General features: G+C 39.4%; 1 protein-coding gene across 2 annotated transcripts; it reads right to left on the bottom strand.

Moving 5' to 3' along the window:
- Positions 1–1,043: 1,043 nt before the first annotated feature.
- On the bottom strand, positions 1,044–14,065 carry LOC108557029 (suppressor of cytokine signaling 2-like). 2 transcript variants are annotated; one of them, XM_017913402.1, is made up of 2 exons: positions 13,199–14,065; positions 1,044–2,306 (listed from the first exon to the last, which is right to left on the bottom strand). In XM_017913402.1, exon 2 carries the CDS (start codon positions 2,271–2,273, stop codon positions 1,395–1,397), a length of 879 nt encoding a protein of 292 aa, XP_017768891.1. In that variant the 5' UTR covers positions 2,274–2,306; positions 13,199–14,065; the 3' UTR covers positions 1,044–1,394. The 2 variants fall into 2 exon arrangements, with proteins under 2 accessions (XP_017768891.1, XP_017768892.1); XM_017913403.1 differs by lacking the exon at positions 13,199–14,065 and adding an exon at positions 4,315–4,376.
- Between the last annotated feature and the right edge of the window lie 882 nt (positions 14,066–14,947).

The raw sequence follows: 14,947 nt of genomic DNA, 5'->3' as shown, positions 1-14,947 counted from the left end.
AACTAGCAGTATTTACAGCTTTAATTTGCATACACAATTTTACACGTGATCTTATAGTTTCCGAGAAATACGATCGAAAGTGTTGTTTCGATTATCACAGATTTAATAATCTTTTGATTAACTAACGATCAGTTTATCGTCGGCAAATACAATTTTGCATCGAGACACTGCAAAACAACATTGGTTGCATTTCGGGATTAGCATAAAACGCTCATTTGTAAGCGGTATTTAACAGACGTGGAAGTAATAAAATTGGGATGGATGGAGGAGAGAAGTGGTTGTTCAAATCAAAAGCGTTTTTTTTTTTCAATCACTTCTTTTCATTATTTTCTCTTTTTTTTTTCGTTTTCTTCTTCAGTAATAAATAATTATATTATCTTCTCCACAAGTCATCAGCACTCTCCTCAACTTTTACATAATGTTTTTTTTTTGTTTTGTTTTTTTTCTTCTTCTTCTATTAAAACCGTCTTTCTCCACTACAGGTATAATAAATATAGAGTTCATTTCTTCCTCTTCCTATAAAATAATGCATGTTCCGCTTATTGTTTCGGTTTGCTTGATATTTGCTTTAGTTCTTTTATGTATGTATATATAATATAAATAACACATAATTCACAACGGCGCACGGAAACGACGGAGATGAAGATGACGAGGTTGAATCAAAAACTTAAGTTTGTTGAATGAATAAATTAAGATTGTCGAGTGTTTGTGTGTGATGTATTCGTTGATTGGTTTATGGGTGAATCGTTGGAATGCTGCAACGATTTCCGCGGTTGATTCTGTACGATCCCCCCATTCATCTCGTCGTTTCCTGCTCGACGTTGTGATAACATTTATTTATTTATTTATAAATAGATGATTGGTAAATTTGTTATCCTATCTAAACACAGCGCCTAAATACACAGTGTTTCCGGTTTGTTAACTTTCCCGAGAGGTCGCATCTCCTCTCATCGCCACTTTTGTCCTTTCGCTTTTCCTCCTCGGTACGTTGATTTGTTGTTGTTGTTGTTGATGAATGTTGAACAAATAATAATAATAATAAATACTAATGCGGTGTTGTTCTATTCGTGTGGTATAACGATTTAATTTCATTATATTTTTGACAATACGAAAATAATAATAATAATAAAAATAGTAGAAGTAAAATGTTCTTGATTTTTACTGTTTTGCGTGAGGGTGTGGGGGGTTTGGTGGGGTATGTAAAGGTACCCGTTTTTATGTATTGATTATTTCTTTTCGACTTGAATGGTGGTGGATTGTAGGCTGCTGCTGCTGCTGCTGTTGCTGATTGCTTGCTTCCTTCCTTCCCTCTTCCAACCGTTCCTCTCCTTTCTAAGATGAATGTTTCTTTTTTCTTTGGTAGATCAAGGCCCGGAGGAGAAGGACGAGGAGGATCAGACGGAGAATGGATACTCCGTCAGGTATTGGCTGACCGACTTGGGTAATTCCAGTTGCGTGTGCGGCGGCGGCAGATATTTGAGTCGCGGTGCTGCTGATCGTCTGATGGCGGCGTGAACGGCGAGACGGGCGAGATGCTTCAGGCTGGGAGCGGTGTCCTCCTTCAGCAGGGGTCGATCGAGCTCGATGGCAGAGTAGAGTTTGCCCTTGGGATCCACCCAGACGTGGGCGCCGGTCTTGCAGGCGCGCGACAGCTGCACGTAGTGCTCGATCAGTTCGACGACGTTGGGGAAGAGCGGCATCGCCTCTCGGATATGCGCTTGCGCGTCCAGCCTGAAGAAGCCGTTGACGTAGTGCAGTCGCACCGAGGTCGGGCCCCTGTCAGTCTGCACGCTCAGGGAGTAGAGGAAGCGCGGGTCGGAGGAGTTGCGCACGAGGAAGGTGCCCACTCGTCGTTCCTTGAGCAATTCCTGGCTTTGCTGGTAGGTGATGCCCTCGTAGAACCAGCCGGACAGGCGCAGAGCCCGATCGGTGTCGGAGAGGACTTGCAGCTCGTTCTCGGGGCGAGCATCCACGAACTGCGGTAGCAGCTGTATGGGTTGCAGAGGCTGCAGCTGGAACAGCGGCGGGATGACGAAGGCGAGCGGCACGCTGGGGCTCACTTGGGGCGAGACGAAGGCTGCAGCTGCCGCCAGCGTCGGTGGAGACATCAGGGTCGTGGCCGGCGTCAGAGTGACCATCCGACCGCCGCTCAGCACGTGCAGAGAGCGTCGTGAAGCGCCGCCGTCGCCGCTGCCTCCACCGCAGCACATCATTGGCGGACAGCACGCAAACTGGTGCTGACATTTCGGACATACCGTACTACAGCCTAACATTGCAGGAGCATGCCATGCCCGATCTTACAAAACCTGCAACAAACAAAGAAAAACAACAAATTAGTTAAACGCATTCATCAACATCGTATAACAAAATTAATTAATGTTTAATGACCCCCCTTCTTATATTGGTCGAGTTGCAAAGCGAAGACGAATTCTCACCACCTTTCGGCGTTGACCCCTTAATTACCAATTGTTGCGACGAACGCGCTCGAATGTACAGTTCTGCAGAAACAAGAACAGAACAACAGCGACGAGCGTAGTCGTCGTTGTTGTTTTCGTTTATTTCACTCTCCGCGGTCCCACACATTTACCAGCATTGTTGTAGAAAAGGTAACGGTGCAATTGTTGTTGTGTGTGATGGTGATGTGCTCTCTAGCAGTAGTAGTAGGTCGTTAACCACCTCGCATTATTCTCGTTTCCTCTCCACTTTCCACCTTTCGCACCGAAGAAAACGCGAATGTGCATGACCAAGCGCGCGACCAAAAAGAGAGACCACAAACATCATCATTATCATCATCAGCAGCAGCAACCAACAAATAAACAAACAAAAAATAAAAGCGCACCATTTATATTCTAAGCATTCCCGGACGGACTCTAATAATCTCCATTCTCGTTTCATCCATTCTTTCCCTCTATCGACGCTCCCGCATCTCTAGATTCCTAGAATAAACTAATCTAGATAAAGCTCGAACAATGAAGGCAGCTGCGTGGGAGCAAACGCGCTCTCGATCCATCTCTTGCAGCATCTTCCGTGGAAGCTGCCTGCACGCAACGAATTTACCCTTTTTTTTTTGGTGGTTCCAATCCACTTGGGAAGATGATGATGATGATGAGAATACGAGGAGGACTTAAGAGGGAGAGACAGATGTTTGCGGTTGCGGCGGTGGTGGTATGGTTTTCGTTCTTCAAGAGTGCGAGAGCCTTCTTCCTTCGTGTCCGCGTTTCGCGGAATGGAATCCGATTGGGTTTCTTCTTAGAAAGGACGACTCGGGAGAGGTAAAAGCCCCGCACACACACACAAGGCCTTCTTCATACCTCCTTTCGGCTATTGCTCTGCCGCTGCTGAAGCAGCCCACAAAATAATAATAATAACAATAATGCATCCAGACTGCTCAGATAGACGCGCGCGCCCGGATTAGAAACAAAACTCAATTTTAAACGCCGCCGCCGATCCGCATCATCAACGTCATCCTTCCTTCCAATTGCAAAAGAGAAAGCCGCTTCCACGAAACGCGCGATCCCAATTTACGACCTCTTCCAATTAGGATAAATCCACTTGCAAAAATATTTATATACATGCGCGCAGTGACATACACACACGACAAAAATCCTTTCAACTTTTTTTTTGATTACATCGTAAAACGAGTTCTACTATCTTCATATGTTTACTATTTAGTTTATAAATAACGTCTGGAGTGCGGAAAACCCAGAACAATTGAACCTCCAGATAACGCCCACTTATATTTGATTATTATTAATTCGACAAATTACGTTACCAATAATTTACGATATAACGAAAAAAAAAACGTTGAAAGGAAACGCGAATAACAACGTACTCGAGACTGCCACACAGTTTATTGAACATTATTCTACATTAATTCCACAAAATTATTTGTAAAACTGCTCATTGAAGAGCATTTCTTTCTCTTCGATTCTTGGTTTTTTTTTTGCTTCTTTTCATTGCGTATTCGCGAAATGTAAATGGAGAAGAGTCCGCGAGTCGCTCATCGTGCAGATATTCCGAATCTATTTTTAAAACGTACAAATCCATGCGGAACGCGTATCGGTGTCCGAGCAAAAGTTACGCCCATCCCATAAATATTGATTATCTCCGAAGAAGTGTGGAAGAGGAGACTCTCCTCTCTCGCGTTTCAATGAAGAAAACGAAAACAATGACGATGACGAAAAAATAAAGAGAAGCAGCAAGCAAAATGAAGCAACAGTAGAGGAGAGGAAATTGTTAATTATATATACAATGGGATGATGAAGAAGAAGTTAACGCACAATTTCAGGAAACGTTTACAAAATAATCACTCACTTTCAGTTGAAATGTCGGATGGAAAAGAATCTTTGCATTGCTACAACTCTCTGATATACGGAATTTGTTTAACAAAAAACGGAGTATATTAAATTGTAAAATTGTAAAAAAGAGAAACGTACGTTTCAAACTGTACAAAAATGGACGACCTTTGCGACTTGGCGTATAGTTTGAATCAAAAAATTGAAATTATCATTATTGAAGTTGCGCGCGCTGCTTCTTCTAATATTATTCTCTTGGAAACGCACGTATTTTTATAGTTTCTTTCTCTCTTTTTTCCGCTCAAAGTTGAGAATTTTATTTTCGGTTCGGGCATAAAATTCCTGCAAAACGCGTAAAGATTTTTCAAGATCGTCTCAACGCTAAAAATAATTGCGGCGCTTCGCAAAAATGTTTCTTTTGTTGCTGCGAATCGATGTGAAAATAGATTAGAAAATGTATGTATGTATGTTTAAAATATATTTGTGTGTATTTAATGTTAGAAATGTATTTGTGCCAAGGATTTCGGTTTATTGAGATTCGCTGTTCTCAAAATCTGGAATGATACTCGTTTCGTTTCGGTTTGGTAGCGTGTTTTTAAAATGAATTCCCCCGGAGGGGACGGATTAATGAGAAACGATTATTAACGGAATGGATTTCCGCGTAACGAAAACTTGATAACGTAATGGCGAGGCGTATTTCGTAATTATTCGATTCCGCGGAAAGACAACTGCACAATACATAACAAATAATAATGAAACGTCAACCTTGACGCGAATCATCGCAATTCTGTCGTATCTTGTACAGTATCTTGTCAAATTTGCTCGATTTGACAATTAGTGTAGAATTTGACATTTGACAATTAAAATGTCAAATGTGATGTTTAATCAACTTCTCAGAAATTAATTACGTTTCTCATTTGATTAGTAATTGATTGAAATCAAAGTTATACATACAATTAACATATATCGCTTCATGTTTTACTTATATCTTGATTAGGAATATTTCGAAATTGTGAATTGACTATTAAAACAAATAATACGTTAAGGTCAAACGATGACTTGACCATGGACTGTCAAATTTTTCAAACGTCAAATTTGACAATCAACTGAAACAATTGCGATTGGTCAAGTATGGCGTCCAATTGATTATCATCTGATCGATTGACATAACCTTATGCGAATTTGACGTTGTCATCAATGACTGTTGTTTCGAAACAAATGTCAAAGTGTCAGCGAGTGACGTGTCCCGATAAGATGGAGTGCGTTTGAATTTAGCTTCATTGATATTTCATGCACGCACATCGGCGTCGGTAATCTGTGCTTCCTTATTTGATAATTCGTTGAAGGATGTGTTCGATGAGAGCGTGCTGTTGTGAACGTTGTTGCTGGCTGCCTGTGCGCGCATGGAGACGGACTCCAATTGAATCCGACGGAACGGAAACGAGTCTCCTTCCTCTCTCACTCCGGAAGTCGTCGTCGTCGTCCAATGATATCACCAATCACCAAATGGTGTTGGTGAAGAAGTAGGAGGAAGCAACGGTTCCGTGGACGTGCGGTCATCCGAAATGACCAGGTGAAAGTGACGGACGGAGACGGCGATGCTCATATTTTTTTTTTCAAATTTCTGTTAGTATGTCACGGCAAACGTCAATGCCATATTTATTTAAAACTTTTACGAAATTTCGATGTCAAGGAGCGGCGATGAGCGAACGAGAACAATTCAAGGCTCTACAGAACAACGAATGACAACGGTTTTTTTTGTTTTGCGCAAATCTTTCGTTCGGTATAAAGTGACGATTGCGTGAGGGCACGCACATAATAATGTGTAACTGTAACACACAGCACTCACGGAACGACATGCACGTACATAATATGATAATGGTTCTACAATTTCTCTTCATTCTATTATTTTTCAATCCGGTTGCGTTCTTGTTGGTTTTTTTTTGTCTTTTTGAGAGAGATAGATAGAGTCGTGTCGCGTTACGCAATTGGATCAAATTTTAGGATCGCTTTACCCGAGGATAGTTTAGCAATCTCCTAAATTGGGGAAGGGAGATCAACAACCTTCGTTTCGAGAATCGAGTTACCTCATTTCGTATTATCCAATTTATCGTTTGTTTTCGGTACATGAAAATTGATTTTCACGGACTTTAATTTGCAAAATGGCAAAGCTTTTCGTTAGTTTGTCGAATTCAAACTCTACTCGACTTTAAGGTCGTTTCGACTCTCTTCTTTCCATTACCAATATGTGTGAGTGTGTGTGTGCTCGCTCGAATGCATCGGTGTTCCGCGAAAGTGCGCCAATCAGTCTTCCACGAAGGCCTTCTTCCTCCTCTTCATCTCTCGTCCTCTGCCTCACCTCTTCCGTCGCTCCTCGTTCACCATATATTCCGAACGGCCGGCCGGCCGCAGCCTTCCCTTCACCAAACAAAGCCACCTTCAAACACCTGCACGTAACTCTCGGAACTTTCAGGTATAGAAAATGTATACCAAATTCCCAGAAATTCTAACCCACAAAAAAAAGATACGAACAAATTGTTTTTATATATACACATATACATAATACGAAAACCGAATCAGAAATTTGCATTCTTTTGTTTCTCGTGTACCCTCCTCCTCCCCATCAAAGTATGCGAAGAAGAGACGAGACCTTCCACGAAATATTATGATACACACACACACACACACACATAACATTTTTACCGAGAATCCGATCATTATATCCAAAAAGAACATGGTAAATATATATGTAACATTTGACAGATTGAAATGTCAAATTCGATTGTTTATTTCAATTTTTGTTCTGCAATTTAATTGACAATCGCGTGACGTACAACTAATAAGATAAATAGATTATTTAATGATTCCGGAATCATTAAGACTTCCGTTCATTTAAATTACTACTGATTATTCCATTTTATAAACACAATTTGACAATTACACAACTTGAATCGATGATGTGACAGTTTTTTTTACTTGTCAATTAAGACTCTTTCAATATACACAAATTATAACTTTGATTTGAAACAAGCCATGTTCAATTACGTAACGATTCATCAATAATGAATGATTGACTGAGATGGTGACATTTTCTTTGAGACTTACATTTTTATTTGTATTTGATTGTAAACGTAACGTAAATCATTTTTCTTCTATCCTTTGAACACAATCTTTTTTTGTTTTACCGACAAAATCCGCTTTCGATTGTATTTTCTCGGAATTGGGAAAATTATTGTTGTTTTGCGGTCGCGCGGAAAGAAGCTTTTTTGTTGCTCTCAACGAAACAATGCGAAATGATGAAGTAACGCACCTTGTGCTGCGGTGCGGTAATCCACTCGGCGAATGAAAATGGAGGAGGAGGAGGAAGGTTTTTCCTCTTGATTACATAAATCACCAACGGAAATTGAATAAGCGTTTTTTTTTTTGCACCTTTCACGCACTCGGCAAAAGAGCAAAGTCCGGAATTATGCTTCGCGCGTAATTAGAGTACACGTACTTTTTTTGTTTGCTCAAAACAACAACAACAACAACAAATTTAAAAAAAGAAGAAGCAAATGATTCGTATGTAAAAAGAATTATGTAAGCATTTTTTTTTTATTTCGGGCGTAAACACACGCGACTGATCGATTTTATAGGCGCTTATCGAAACGAAGATTGCTCCTCTATTTCATTTAATTTAATCGCTTTGTTTACTACTAGGTAGTCGTGAGAACGTGGAAATACTCGGAACAATTGAACTTTACAGATAACGCCTGCTTCGATTTCGGTGTAAATTTGGGTTAATTTTACACGCTCGCACGACAAACAATCTACTTGAAAGTAATGTCTACTTTACGCATCGCTTTTAAACTTTAGTTTATCGACTTGCTTTATAACAAGTTAAAGTAACGTTAAAAGTAAAGATTAAGAAAACTTTACTATATTATAGAAATTACATAAAAGGCGATGTGAAAATATTATTTGAGTTCTGGCGTAAATATAAACGATGACGGAGGTGGAGGAGGGAAACGAAACGAAAATAAAAACAAAACAAATACAAAAAGAAAAGATCGCGAAAACAAAACGAAATCCGTGGGAATGATTAAATCGAGATTTCGCCGCACGGGAATAATTATTATCCGTCCTTCTCGGAATCCGACGCAGAGAGAAAACGTAAATCGCGAGACGCGCCGTTTCGCTTTATTTGAGCAGTACACACACACACACACAGTTTATTATTTATTTATTTCTGTCCCGGAGTTTGCGCGGATCGAGATTTAAACGAAAGTCCCGCGAGACTAAATGAGAAATTAAAAAATATAAATATATGAAATTCGCAGTAAAACAAACTTTCGCGCTCTCGTTAAACTTTCGAATCCTGTTGTCGTTTGTTTTTTTTTCTGGAATGAGGATGATGATGATGTTGGGAGGTAGAAGATGGAGACGTCTATTAATATCGAAATTCTTTCGCACGCAAGTGGTTTGTTTTGAACGGGACGTTTTGTTTTGGCGCCGCGACGCGCGTTGCGTATAAATAAAGTACACACGGCTGGCGCTCTCGAGTAAAAATACGCCGTCGTCTGTACGACCGACGCCAATCGTTGCGTAACGACGCGTAAATCTGACACGAGTGCGTCAAACTTGACACGAGTACGTCAAATTTGAACGTTACCATGGAAACGCCAATAAAAAAATGACAATTTAAATTTGCGCTCTGACAGTGGAGGTTGGATGATCGTGATTAAAAGCGTTATTAACTGTTGTTTAGAGATACGTAATCTGTTGGAAGAGCGTCGCTGCACGAAGTGACCTCATTTTCATGTTATTATAATCGTTGTCGTTGTTATATTTGGAAAGAGCGATGGGGATTAAAGAAACGCCATCTGTTCCTTCTTCCGTTTCCTCCTCCTCCTCCTACTCCCACTGGTTCATCGCCAGGGGTCCATATGGCGTGGCAATTAAACGGAAACGGGGAATAAAGTGGAGTGCGTGTGTTTTGGTCTGCGAGGAGGATAAAGGAAGGTGCGTGCACCACACGATAAATGAGTCTAAACCCTCGTTTTCTTTTCGTCCAGTCCCCTTTTTTTTATTCTTTCCACCCACTAGGGATTAAGAACAAAACAAACGAATTGATCCATCATCGAGTCACCAATGTAGAATAACAAAAGAGAAACATATGAATATTCATAATTTTGCACATTGAAGGACTCAACTGTTGATGTATTAAACGTTCTAAAAAGTCAAGTAATTCTCGAGTTATTAATACTTTCCGTTTATTATTATTATTTTTTTGTATATTAAATTTCGATTTTCCAGGAAAATCACAATAACTAATGCAAACAAACAAAACATATGTATACAAAAAAAAAATAATAATAATAAGTAAAACAAAACACGGAATGGGTAATTAACGTTTCCGAGAATCGGCTACGATTATTACATACATTATTTTCCAATTAGATCGAAAACGAAAACTTTTCTCTCCATGTTTTTTTACAAGACGAGGCCAAATTTTATAAAGCTAATCAACTAAAAGTCTTCAAGAATTACGCAAAATTCGCTTCCAGACGTAAATTAATGCTCCGAACGTAAAAATAACATGCGCCATATGGTGTTACATAATAGCTTTATCACGGATAAATAATGACGGGCCGTTGGAAATTTAGATTGTAACCACGAAACGAATGGACCAGAACTCCGCCCGCCATATGCCTCTGCCTTTTTTTTTAACACGAAATACCGTATTCCAATCACCGATTCAAATACTATCCATGTCACGCGTTGCTTAACTGTAGACATTCAAACAGCAATCATTCACACGAAATTCATTCAGTTCAATTAAAGTTGTTGTCCTTTTTATCGATGTCAACCGAAACGAACGAGTAACGTTCTTCGAAATATCGAAAGAAGTAGGCTACGGTTGTACCACCGACGTCGTCGTCGCCATTGTTACGTCTTTCTTTGTCCGCTCGTTTTTTTTTTTGTTTTTCCTTTTCTTTTTCGCAAACGTTATTTATATATTCGGTGTTATTTTGAAAATAATACCGAGAACGGCGGAGGAGAGCAAGGAGATTCGTCGCTAAATATCACGTGTTTATGTTTACGTTCTCGGAATGGTTAGATGTAGCCGGTTAAAACAATTTGAACGCTATTTAGGAAGGTCACCACCACCACCATCTTCGTCGTCGTCGTCGTCTTTCTCTCGCCACTTCGCTTCTCATCTCTGTCGCGCAGTTACCATCTCCATGGCTTCCGAGAAATTTCAACAATTAAATCCGCTTCTTTCGTTCGCCTCTCATTACCATCGCATCATTACGGCTGCTGCAGCTACACACATTCAAATGCGTGTACACATCGAAGCAGGCGCGGATAATTTGACGTCAAACAATTGAATTGCGTTATTAGATTTTTTCTTTTTCTCTCGTTCGTTTGTTTTGGGAATCATCCACGATTTCGACTAATCTACCGATAAACTCCTCCACCAACTGACTCATTATCTAAACTACTCGATATTTATTAATACCACATTTTTTTTTACATGTTTTGCCCGCTTTCCAAGAACCGACGACCGAATGACATAATAATCTTACGTTACGCTTCTCGGAAGACGCGCGTCCCCCCCACCCCCTCGGTGAAGGTCTTCCGAAGTTCACGGACAATGGATCTCTTCTCTTACGTTTCTTCCTCTAACACGATAATATTCGTCCGCCCAATCTTCGTTCTTCAATTCCAAAATTGATTCGTTCCGAGAATCGTTCGTAAATCCGTTAGACGCGACGCGATATGCAGGAAGAATCTTTGTGTTGCGGTAATTGAGCTCGCTTTGCTTCTTTTTTTGTTTTCTGTTCAGCATGTTGTGACTGTTTCTTATGTAGTCGCGAGTTATCAACTTCTTTCGATAATCGCTTTCTCGGAAACTCACTCGTTTGCGCCGCATTCGATGTTATTTTTCTATTAATTGTATTCGTTTATTTCGTTTTTTCTTTTCTTTCTATTATTATTTTTGTATTAATTATTCAAGCTCCGATGAACATCGAGTGTGTGTGTGTGTGTGTGTTTCACCGCATTTTCTCCTTCCCAGAAATCAACCGATTTACGAAACAAACCCAATAAGAAAAATGAAAACTAAACGTGTAATCATATCAATTTCATAATACCAAACGTATTATTGGTATTCGTATCCACGTTTACTACCAGGAATCACTAATCTTAGAGAGAAAAAAAACGTAAATAACTTTAAAAAAAACAACAAATAACCTTCCAGGAAATCTGGTAACACGTTTGATAAATTGTTCGAATACCGAGTATTTTTTGACGTCTGAAATTGACGAATGCATTTTGTATCTCTTTTTTTTGAGAAACACTAAAATCTTTAAGGAATTCACACATTTTCGGAAACGGCTGTTTGTGTGTTTTTTTTTCTTCTAGGAAAATAGGAAGATTCACAAAACAATCTAAGCTTACTAGAAAAATCTCTTCTACGAATATTCGCCTATTGTGTGTTTCCACGTCAATTATGACAAAAGTTTAAACAATCGAATTGGCCGTGACGACGAGACAATTAGAAAACGCAATTGTCGGAAAGAGATTTCTAAATCGAATTCGTTGTAAAATTAATTAAGCTTTCGATTCATATTCATGACTCGTTCTTCCTTTATAATTATTTTTTTTGTTTTCATTTTCCGCGAAAACATCGTTGCTTTTCTGCTTCTTCTTGAAGAAAAAAAAATTCATTGTCTGTTTCTCTTCTCATCTCTTTTTCTTTCTTTAAGAAACGGAGAAACAATTTCCCTGTAAATAAAACGCGTGTCTCGAATTTCCGATTAACGCAGAAATCGCACGGCAATTGTTTGTTTTTCCCGCGCGCCGCCGCCGCCGTCTCTTTTTCACTGGAAAAACTCTCGCGGTTTCCAAACAAAACAACTGCAACAAAACATAAAACACTTCGATTTCCCGAATACAGAGTGATGCATCATCGAAATCTCAAACGTGATGCGATTATAAAAAGTGCGAACTATGCAAATATTGATAAAAAAAAAAAGAGTACAATGATAACAACTTTATAAAATTAAAATTCTCCGAAAACTATGAAATAAACGACAAACGGTCGTTTTTTACTTTAATAAGAAAATCGTTTTTTTTTTGTTTGTTAGGCAATTTTCATGGTAATTCTAAACAGTGATCGGTTCTCTCGGCGTGTATCCTGTTTGGGAAAGGTCACCCCGTAGTGAAATGCAAATTCGATCTGTCAGTGTCAAATCAGCACTGATTCCCGGTATTATTCTAAAAGCGGCATCACGAACAACACGAATCTAAATATATAAGAACCGAAACGTACGGCATTCACCTCAACGCGAAGCACGCAAATCGCGAACTGGTTACGTAAAAGCAACAAAAAGAGAAAGAAAAACTCCGGAAACATTCGTGATTGTTTACTTGCAATCGATTATTCCACTATTTCCTGTCAAAACCGCAGTAATGCGGTGGCAATCGTAGTAAAGCGAACGAATTGACATTTCATCAAACGTCACAAATTCATGCAGTTTTAGGTAAAATAAATTGTCAATAACATTAACTTGTCACTTGTCAGAAATTGACAGGTTTCACTCTAAAAGTCATTTGTTTTTTGTTTGTTTATTTAATCGAAAAAATTGTAATTCGTATTTGGTTATGTAAATACACATATTCCTATTTAAGAAAATGATTTATAACAAAAATTCATCAATTTTTTGAATTGTTTAAAGTTTAAATTGTTATTTTTTTTTTGAATTTTCTGTTGAACTGTGGCGCCGTTCGACGACGTGCGGTGCGACGAGCGAAGCAGTCGTCGGCGAACGTTCGCGTAAGAGACACACACACAACACACAAAAAAAAAAGACCGGGACGGACGCCGGAAAGAGAAGTGAATGAATGAAAGTACTAACCTCGTGTAAGATTGATCCGTCCTTCTTGTTCACGCGAATCTTGCAGGTGCGAGCATCGTATCCAGAGGGTGTGATTTTTGATAAAACAAGGTAAAACAAAATCCCAATGTGATGTTGTTGTTGTTGGATGTGGTAAAATGCACACAGATAGAGAGAGAGCACACGCACACAACTGACAGATTCGTTGGTAATTGTTGTAGTTGTAGTGGTGGTAATAATAATATATGGTTGTGGTGGTGGTGGTAGTTGTAGTAATAATAGTAGTAGTAGTAACTTTCTCTCCTCCGGGAAAAGAAAATGTATTTATACTTTTTTTTTATTCACTTGCTGCTAACTTGTAACCCTTTATTGTTTTGTTTTAGGTTGGAGAGGGTGATTTGTTGTTGCTGCTGCTGCTGTTGCAGTATTGGATTGTTGGTAAGTACGAGTCCTCTTTTCGTCCTCTCACACACGCGAACCGCTTGTCCGATGTTTCACTTTGTAATAGCACATTTCTAATCCGGACGCCCGAAAATAAAGACGCGACCGTGGGGAAGGCGCGAGAGGTGAGTGTGGGGGGGAGGGGATAGATATTCTATATGTGCCCCCGTCGCTCGTGCGTACGTTTCTTCGCAATTCGTCCGTTCCTCTCTATTACTTTTCTTCTTCTTTTTTTTATTTGAGGTTAGATCGTTGCACTGCCCCTCTCACTCTCTCTCTGTTTTCGTGTATCTGATTGGATGGGCGAAAGAGAGATGCACGGTTTAGGTGTTGTTTGGGTTGTCGGGAATCTTATCCGACTCACGAAACGTCTGCAACACGAATGAGACGACGACGGATCCGACTCCGGCGAGCAAGCCTATCGTCCCACTAGGCGCGCACACACGGCTGGGGCCCCCTCTCTCCGTCCTTCCTTTCCGTGCACCTCTCTCGCACTCACGCATCGTCCTATTAGAACCGCCGCAAACACACGCGACGATACGCAAACGTCAATTCCCACAGCGCGTTGCGGCAGCGTTGCCGCGATCTACCTCAAAACACCATGAATCTGGGGCGAAATTAGATAACGCTCTCTTTTTTTCTCTCTCTCTCTTTATCTCTCATTATTTCGATTCTCGGTAGCCGATCATTATTAAACACGAGCGTCGGTTTTATTTTCTTTATTATTTCGCCTACTTATTAATGTATATTAATTAAAAATAAAACAATAGATAATCTCTAGATTTATCGCTCCGAAATCTACTATAGAAATTTCGATCTATTGACGCAATATTGTTTGTTTTAATCGATTCATAATGGAATTCTCAAAAATATTACAAATTACATTACTTGCTTTATTAATAGATTTCAAATCACTTCTTTCTTTAAACTGTCGATAGAACTTCAATTGATCGATTTATAATTCACAAAATATCCTTCAGAAAGAAAAATTAATAAAGCGTTTGCGTTGATGCCAATGCGCTGCGTTTTACGTGGGCGCAACGTTATTAAATTCGATGTATTCAGCAATTAGTTTTGCGAGAATCGTGATTCAATTAATTAAATTAGAATTAATTAAATTTCCACAAAATTATCAAAAACAATTGATTAGAATTATTTATTAAACAATTGTATGTAATTTAGTGTTAAATCAGTGTGCGCTACTTTGATTTATTAATTTCCGTTTCGTAGAATTTTCCAAGTTTATTGCAACTTTTAAGCCTAACTACTTATTATGTTAATACACTCGTAGTTTATGACCTACAATTCGTAGAATTGTAACTTTTAAAT

The sequence above is a fragment of the Nicrophorus vespilloides genome, unplaced genomic scaffold, assembly GCF_001412225.1.
Source record: "Nicrophorus vespilloides isolate i.1.1-1 unplaced genomic scaffold, Nicve_v1.0, whole genome shotgun sequence".
In the NCBI taxonomy this organism is placed as follows: domain Eukaryota; kingdom Metazoa; phylum Arthropoda; class Insecta; order Coleoptera; family Silphidae; genus Nicrophorus; species Nicrophorus vespilloides.
The sequence above is the reverse complement of the archived record's forward strand: the minus strand, read 5'-3'. Positions and strand labels throughout refer to the sequence as shown.

Excerpts from the sequence above, each read along its gene's own strand:
- LOC108557029 (XM_017913402.1), bottom strand. The coding sequence starts at position 2,273 with ATGTTAGGCTGTAGTACGGTATGTCCGAAATGTCAGCACCAGTTTGCG.